General features: G+C 38.3%; 1 protein-coding gene across 1 annotated transcript; it reads right to left on the reverse strand.

Annotated features, from left to right (window-relative positions):
• Positions 1-7079: 7079 nt before the first annotated feature.
• On the reverse strand, positions 7080-8042 carry LOC128059830 (olfactory receptor 502-like). Its single transcript, XM_052652114.1, has one exon. The coding sequence runs from the start codon at positions 8040-8042 to the stop codon at positions 7080-7082; it is 963 nt and encodes a 320-aa protein (XP_052508074.1).
• Between the last annotated feature and the right edge of the window lie 1046 nt (positions 8043-9088).

The following is a 9088-nucleotide window of genomic DNA, read 5'->3' on the forward strand; positions in this document are numbered from 1 at the left end:
GATCCATTCTTGACATTTCAGGTGACCTATAAAAATTTTTGTTTATCAGTATCACACTTAGGACCTACCAAATATAGCTTAACTGATTGCTGCAATTAAAGCCATACTTCTTCTCTCACTTTTATATATTTGTACACCAAATGGGAGATGCCTTGAAGTCAACAACGACAGCAATATTTGTCACTGTTATTAACACCTGTAGATGCCTTTGCACCTTTAATTTTTGTAGCAAACGATAATAACTTGCCCTTTCTATGTGCCAACCCTGTTCTAAGCATATTATGTTTATTAGCTGGTTTGTTCCTCACAAAAATCATATGAAGTAGTACTTACTACTTTTATTTTACAAATGAATCATGTACAGAGTAGAATGCCCCAAGTCATGCAGCTAGGAAGTTGTGGGACTAGTCTTTGATTGTAGAAAGTCTGGGTGTAAACCCACAATGCTTTGCATTTGATTTTCATAGCAATCTCATGATGCCGGTATTATAAATACTTCAATTTACAAATGAGAATGTTGAGCCTTAGAGAGATCCAATAGTTTGCTCTGGAGACATATGGATTCGAGTCCTCCATGCACTTGACCTACACTATAAGCCACAGTCAGTCCAAAGACTTGAGCACTGTTATTGATCTAGTAGACGTGAGCAAGGTAATCAAGCCTAAGCTGTTACTTTGCATCCAAATTCATTTTCCTTTTCCAATATACTTTGATAACTCTGAGTCCATTTCTTTTTCAATTAAGTTTTATAATGTTTATCAATTTCTACAAAGAAATTAACATTTTTATTGCCTGTGCAATGAATCTATAGATCATTTTATGGGAGAAATGACATCTTAACATTTGACGTTATTGTAAACAACACTAATTTTGAATTTTAATTTAACTTAATTTTTAACTCTTTTAGTCCTGCTGGACAGTTGATTTTTGTATATTGACCTTTTAAATACTGCTGCTTTGTTAAATGTTTAAAAATTTTTCTAGGGTCATTTGTAAATGAAGACTTATTTCTTCCCTTAAATATTTTAGGTCTTTTTGCATTTTTGTTATTTATTTTTGTTGGAATATAATTGGCATATAAGGCCAAATATTCTAGGTATACAATGTGTTGATTTACATATTGCAATATGATTTCTACCCGAACATAGCTAAAACTTCTATCACCTCACATAATCATCATTTATTTTCTGTGGTAAGAAAACCTAAGATCTAGAGTCTTAGCAACTTTGAGGTTTGTAATGCAGAATTGTTAACAATCAATATTGTACTGTGCATTAGCTCTGCGGGACTTAGTACTATCTACCTATTCTAATTTGTATCTTTGAACAACATATCTCCAGTTACCCTATTTCCTAGCCTTTGGTTATCACCAGTCTAGTCTTTGCGTTTATCAGTTTGGCTTTTTTTATATTCCACATATAAGTGATAGCATAGTCTGTATGAGTGCATGCCTATTCAGTTGCTCAGTTGTGTCCAGCTGTTTGTGACCCCGTGGACTGTAGCCCACCAGGCTCCTCTGTCCATGGAATTTTCCAGGCAAGAATACTAGAGTGGGTTGTCCCCTGAGGAATTGTATGGGGAGGGACATGGGAGGAGGGTTCAGGATGGGGGACACACATACACCCATGGCTGATTCATGTCAATGTATGGCAAAAATCACTACAATATTGTAAAGTTCAGTTCAGTCGCTCAGTCGTGTCCGACTCTTTGCAACCTCATGAATCGCAGCACACCAGGCCTCCCTGTCCATCACCATCTCCCAGAGTTCACTCAAACTCACGTCCATCGAGTCAGTGATGCCATCCAGCCATCTCATCCTCTGTCGTCCCCTTCTCCTCCTGCCCCCAATCCCTCCCAGCATCAGAGTCTTTTCCAGTGAGTCAACGCTTTGCATGAGGTGGCCAGAGTACTGGAGTTTCAGCTTTAGCATCATTCCTTCCAAAGTACACCCAGGACTGATCTCCTTTAGAATGGACTGGTTGGATCTCCTTGCAGTCCAAGGGACTCTCAAGAGTCTTCTCCAACACCACAGTTCAAAAGCATCAATTCTTTGGCGCTCAGCTCTCTTCACAGTCCAATTCTCACATCCATACATGACCACTGGAAAAACCATAGCCTTGACTAGACGGACCTTAGTCGGCAAAGTAATGTCTCTGCTTTTGAATATGTTATCTAGGTTGGTCATAATTTTCCTTCCAAGGAGTAAGCGTCTTTTAATTTCATGGCTGCAGTCACCATCTGCAGTGATTTTGGAGCCCCCCGCAAAATAAAATCTGACACTTTCAGTTTCCACTGTTTCCTCATCTATTTCCCATGAAGTGATGGGACCAGATGATTGTAAAGTTATTAGCCTCCGGTTAAAATAAATACATTTTTTTAAAAAAAGAAAAAAAAGAATGAGAGAGGGTTGTCATTTCCTACTCCAGGGGATCTTCCCCACCCAGGGATCAGACTCGCATTTTCTGCATCTACTATACTGGCAAGTGGATTCTTTACCACTGTGCCACCTGGGAAATCATAGTCTGTACAGTTTTATTCTTTTCCTGTCTGACTTATTTCACTTAGCATAATGCCCTCAAGTTGTATTCATGTTGTTACAAATGGCAGGATTTTCTTCTTTCTCAAGGCTGAATGATATTACATTGTGGTATATAGATTTATGACAACTTCTCTATCCATTCATCTGTTGACTGGCACTTTGTTTTCATATCTTGTCTATCGTGGAATAATGTTGCAATAAGAATGGGAATGTAGGTATTTCTCTGAAGTCCTGTTTTTCTCTCCTTTAGATATATATAACCAGAGGTGGAATTAATGGATTACATAGTAGTTCTATTATTGATTTTTTGAAGACTGCCATACTTTTGTCCATAGTGGCTAAACTGGTTTACATTGCCACAACAGTGTACAAATATCTCTATATTCCTGCAACACTTATCTCTTATCTTCTTGACAGCCACCATAACAGATGTGAGATAATATCTCATTGTGGGTTTGATCTCATTCACTTTCCCATTGGTCATGGGGAGGACTTGGGATTTTCAGTTTTTAAAATTTATTTATTTATTGGACTTCAGTTGATTTAGAGTATTATATTCATTTGAGGCATTCAGTATTTTTATAGCTCATACTCCACTTAAAATTGTTACAAAACAATAGCTATATTTCTCTGTTTTGTACAATATATTCCTGTTGCTTATGCATTTTATACATAGCAGTTTGTGTCTCTTAATTCCATTTGCCTATCTCTCCACTCTTCCTTCCCATGGATGGTAGCTCACCAGGCTCCTCTGTCCGTGAAATTCTCCAGGCAAAAGTACTGGAGTGGGTAGCCATTCCCTTCTCCAGGAGATCTTCCTGAGCCAGGGATCAAACTGGGTCTTCTGCACTGCAGGCAGATTCTTTACCATCTGAGCCACCAGGGAAGCCTGTACATTATATTCTTATTGCTGATTCATTTTATACATAGTAGTTTGTGTCTCTTTCCATACTCCTATCTCTCCACTCCTCCCACCCTTCTCCCCACTGATAACCACTAGTTTATTATCTATAACTGTGTGTTCCTGTTTTGCTATATACTGTCACTTGATTTGTTTCACATGTAAGTGATAACATAGAGTATAGGTCTTTCTCTATTTGACTTATTTCACTAAATTTAATATTCTCTATGTCCATCTACATTCCTGCTTGTGGCAAAATTTCATTCCTTTTTATGGATGAGTAATATTCTGCTGTGTATACATATCTCACATCTTCTTTTTTCACTTTTTCATGAGGACTTAGGTTGCTTCCATATCTTGGCTATTGTAAATAATGCTTCTATGAACTTGGGGTCTCTGTATCTTTTCAAAGTAGTATTTTTGTTTTCCTTGGATATATACCCAGCAGTGGAATTACTAGATCATATTGTATTTCTATTTTTAGGTTTTTCAGGAAACTCCATACTGTTTTCCACATAAATCTTGAGAAAAATTCAATGCCATCTGTGCGTGCCATACAAGCAACAATGTTTTTTGTTTTTTGTTTTTTGTTTTTTTAAAGATTCTTTAACTGTTAAATGCATCTGGACTGGGAGGAGAATAAATGAAATATATTCATTATGTTTTTATGCTTCTCTGAGTGGAGTGATTCTGATAACTTGACACAGTGCATGTAGGGACCCTGAAACTATATCTGGAAGCATTATCAGATAGAATGGTCTTAATTATGATCATGAGGTTTTTCAAGGAAGATGGCTCCTCTGCCAGGCTCTCTTGGGATCCTCCGTGAATACCTGTGAGGATTATGCTCACCAGGGAGAAACACCTGGTACATATGCTGGCTTGGTGACTTTTTCACTTATCGTGTTCCATGTGGTTGTTTTGTATAATAATAAGTCATTACTTTTGGTTCTGTGATTATATGTTTTCAAATAGTCTTTTATCTTTTTAAATAAAATAATATTATAATCTGTGTCTATCGATTCCCTTGTCTTAACACTTAATGGTTCTGCTTCTCTTGTTGGTTGTTTCCACTGGCTCCTACTATATGTTTGGTATCTTGTTTCCTTTGTGCTGGTCATTACGTTTCAATGTGCGCTGGTTACTGTATTTTAATGTTTGGTAGAAATAATTGAGGCTCAAATTGTTTGTTCGCGTATTCAGTTCACCCTGAGGTACCACCTGTCCTTGATCACTTATATCCAAGTTCAAGGCTTGAGGCTTTCTAGATCTCCAGAGATCTGAGAGATCTGTGTAAAACCTGGTCTCTGGGCATTTCTGTTCATCCTGAGGATATACGGGAGGTTGTAATCATAATTCTCATCTGGTGTTGTCCTAGGCATTGATGTATGTTCCCCCCCATCCCAAAACATCACTAAATGCAAACCTTGATTGGTAACACTTCCTTCTGATCTGTCAAATTCTTCAACTGCTGAAGCATATGTGAGTGCTAGGTTTACTTCTCTGGATTCTCACAGCTCCTGGGGAAGAAATACCTTCTTATCCTGTAACTTCTACTGTGATATTTAAGATATCTTAAACATCCTATCTTTTGCTTTGGTTATACTCATCATGGGATTGATTCAAATTACTGACCCTGCCACAATTGGAACAGAAGCCCCCAAAGTAAATTATATGCATGTGAGTGGATGATTAGACTTGCACAAATGTACACAGGTAACACTATATAAAACAGGCAGTGAATGTCCTCATCCTCGCTCAGATTTTATCTTCTCAATGAGGTCTGCACTGACACTTCGTGCCCTGGCATACTAAGCTCCATTACTGTGTCTGCTTTTTCTTTCTCCACAGCACAGACTTCAAATAGTCTGAATCACTAACTTGTTAATTTTATTTTCTCTTATGCTATGAGATAAATTCTTTCAGGGCAAATAGATGCTTGTCACATATATTTCCAATAGCCCATGACTATCTCTGGAATTTAAGAACAGTTCAGAATAATTTTTGAATGTATGAAAGAATAAATAACTGAAGGAGGTGACAAATGCCCCATGAGTCTGTTAGCAAATATATAGAATCTGTGTCTAAAATATGAAAGAAGAGACAGGAAAGGTCAATAAATGCAGTTGTTGTCAGCATATCAGTTCTGTTCAGTTCAGTTGCTCAGTCATGTTTGACTCTTTGTGACCCCCTGGACTACAACACTTCCCTAACAGCCAGGCTTCCCTATCCATCACCAACTCCTAGAGCTTGCTCAAACTCATGTCCATTGTTCGGTGATGCCATCCAACCATCTCATCCTCCGTCATCCCTTTCTCCTCCTGCCTTCAATCTTTCCCAGCATCAGGGTCTTTTCCAATGAGTCAGTTTTTCTCGTCAGGAGCCCAAAGTATTGGAGCTTCAGCATGAGTCCTTTCCATGACTATTCAGGACTGATTTCCTTTAGGATTGACTAGTTTGATCTCAAGAGTCCAAGGGACTCTCGAGTCTTCTCCAACACCACAACTCAAAAGCAACAGTTCTTTGGTGCTCAGCTTTCTTTACGGTCCAACTCTCACATCCATACATGACTACTGGAAAAAACATAGCTTTGACTAGGAAATAAAAACAAACAAACATAGCTTTGTCAGTAATGTCTCTGCTTTTTAATACCCTGTCTAGGTTTGTCATAGCTTTTCTTTCAAGGAGCAAGCGTCTTTTAATTTTGTGGTGCAGTCACCATCTGCAGTGATTTTGGAGCCCAACAGAATAAAGTCTGTCACTGTTTGCACTGTTTCCTCATCTATTTGTCATGAAGTGATGGGACCAGATGCCATGATCTTAGTTTTCTGAATGTTGAGTTTAAAGCCAACTTTTTCACTCTCTTTCACTTTCATCAAGAGGCTCTTTCAAGAGCACATGGAGGTCAATTAAACCTCTCAAGGGACAGTTACAAAATCAAGGGGGGAGACAATCTAGTTCCTTCCAGCTTACTGAGTAGGATGTAAACCTAGCAATGAAAAAGTCATTCCAACAGTTTGTTCCACTCAGTCCTTGAAGAGTTTAGAGACCCTACTTATTCCCAGAGAGAAGTCATCTTTGAACCTGACTGAATTCACAAGTCAGTCGGGGACTTCTCATGTTCTTCCTTGGGGAACCTCTATATGGTGACTGGAGCCAGAGACTAGGAACATAGGCCAGAATTTATGGATCCATAAAATCCATCCTTATCTTATAAGCTTCCCACAAGAACATCTCCAAAAGCTTTCTGACTCCGCTTTGTCATTTCCTCTCAGAATGTACACAGGCAAAAGTATAATGATCTCACTCATTACAGAATAAACTGCAGTTGAAAATGGGCACAGGCTTAAAAGTTTGGAGGTACAGTTTTGGAAAAATTATATGAATAACATTTTAAAACTATTTTCAGAAGATGAAGTATTTTTTCATGTGACTGATATGTTTTTTTGTAAAATGATCTTATTTCACTAAAGGTAACTCACTATAGGTCTCCGACTTAAAATTAGATATCTGAAAATTTATTCCCTACCTTTACTAAAAAACTGCTCCCTGGCTAATGACATGGAATAGATATATTTAAACCAGATACTCAATTTCCTCTTCTTATTATCTTCATGGGCATATTATCATATCAAATCCTATGAAATAACAGGCTTCACTAAGGAAGTATTTTTCTGGCAAGCTCTCTTCAGAGCCCCTTTAATCTCATTGTTCCTGAGGCTGTAGACGAGGGGGTTCAACATGGGGATCACCACCATGTAGAACACAGACACCACCTTGTTCTGGTCAGTTGAGTAGCTGGACTTGGGCATCACATAAATGAATGTGATGGTCCCATAGAACAGAGTGACTGCTGTGAGGTGGGACGTGCAGGTGGAGAAGGCCTTGTGGCGCCCCTCGGTGGAGTGCATCCTCAGGATGGTGATGAGGATGTAGACGTAGGATACAGCTATGACAGTCACTGTGACCACAATGATGGAGCCAGCCGTAAATGAGGTGACAACTGCAGGGATACTGATGTCAGAACAGGAGAGCTCAACCAAAGGAGCAAAATCACAGAAAAAATGATTGACTTGATTTGGTCCACAGAAGTGTATAGAGTAGAAGGAAATAGTAAAAGAGAAAGCATTGAGAAAACCACCAGTGTAAGACATCATGAGTAACTGGACACAGACTTGTGTGGACATTTTGGTGGAATAAAGCAGTGGGCTGCAGATTGCTATGAAGCGATCATATGCCATGGCAGCCAGAAGGAAGCACTCAGTTGACCCAAAGAAAACACCTGAACAGAGCTGAATGGCACACCCAGGATAGGAGATGGTATTTCTTTCCACTAGGAAGTTTGCAAGCATATTGGGTGTAACAGAAGATGAATAGCCCACATCAACAATGGCTAAGTGGCTCAGGAAAAAATACATAGGATGATGGAGCTGAGACGAGATTCTGATAAGAAGATTTGTGCCGAGATTCCCACATATGGTCATCAGGTAGATAAAGAGGATGACTATGAAAAGGATGACTCGAAGGACTGGATCATTTGTCAAACCCAATAAAACAAACTCTGCCTCTGCAGTGTGGTTCCCATGCATCAGGGAATACATCAGGTAATGTAGCTGCTACCCAAATGAACCTGTGATGGAACAATACATTAAAGAAGCTATGAATCTGATTATTTCATTTTCTATTAATATAATACATATATGGAAATTGATTACAGATAAAGATATTCAAGAATCAAAGCATGTTTACATGCAATCATGAGCCTACTTTATTTTTTTAATTGTTTTCAGCAGAAGTTCCCCAAAACTTCCTTGAAATAACGCTTTTACCTTTTGTATTATATTTTTTCCAAAAATGTGCTTAAAGTAAACTTTGAGCCAAAGAACAAATAATATATGATGAAAATATAATATAGATGAAAATAGCAAAAAGGATCAGTGAGTATCACATAAAATAGGAAAAAAATGTAGGGTTTTATAATAAAGATGAGTAATTTAATAGCTAACAATTATTACATGCTTACTAAAGTGTAAAATAGGGTTAGATTTTTATATTTATATGTTTATCATTTATCATATATAGCCTATGCTTATATTTTAGTCTATATCTATAGTGTAATTAGTGTATATACATATTTAGTGTGTGATATAGTCTGTATTGTTTGTTGTTTAGTCACTATGTAGTGTTCGACTCTTTGAGGCCCCAGGGACCATATAGCCTGCCAGGCTCCTCTGTCCGTGAGATTTCTGGGGCAAGAATACTGGAGTGGGTAGCCATTTCCTTCTCCAGAGGATCTTCCTGACCTAGGGATCGAACTTGTGTCTCTTGTATGTCCTGCAGATAGATTCTGAGCCACCTGGAAAGCCCAATACATAGTCTATGTTTTCACGAAGTATTATTCATGACTTTTATTATTTATGAGTAAATTGAGTCTGAGAAGGCTCTGTAAGTTGCACTATGTTGTTTACTAGGTAAAGTCAGAATATGAAGCCCAGGAATGCCTGACTACCCATTCCTTTAGTTGTTGTTGCTTAGTCGCTAAGTCATGTCCAGCTCTTTGTGACCCCATGGATTGCAGCATGCCAGGCTTCCCTGTCCTTCGCTATCTCCTGGAGTTTGCACAAACTCCTGTTCAATGAGTCGGTAA

This window comes from Budorcas taxicolor, chromosome 15 (assembly GCF_023091745.1).
Source record: "Budorcas taxicolor isolate Tak-1 chromosome 15, Takin1.1, whole genome shotgun sequence".
Taxonomy (NCBI): Eukaryota; Metazoa; Chordata; class Mammalia; order Artiodactyla; family Bovidae; genus Budorcas; species Budorcas taxicolor.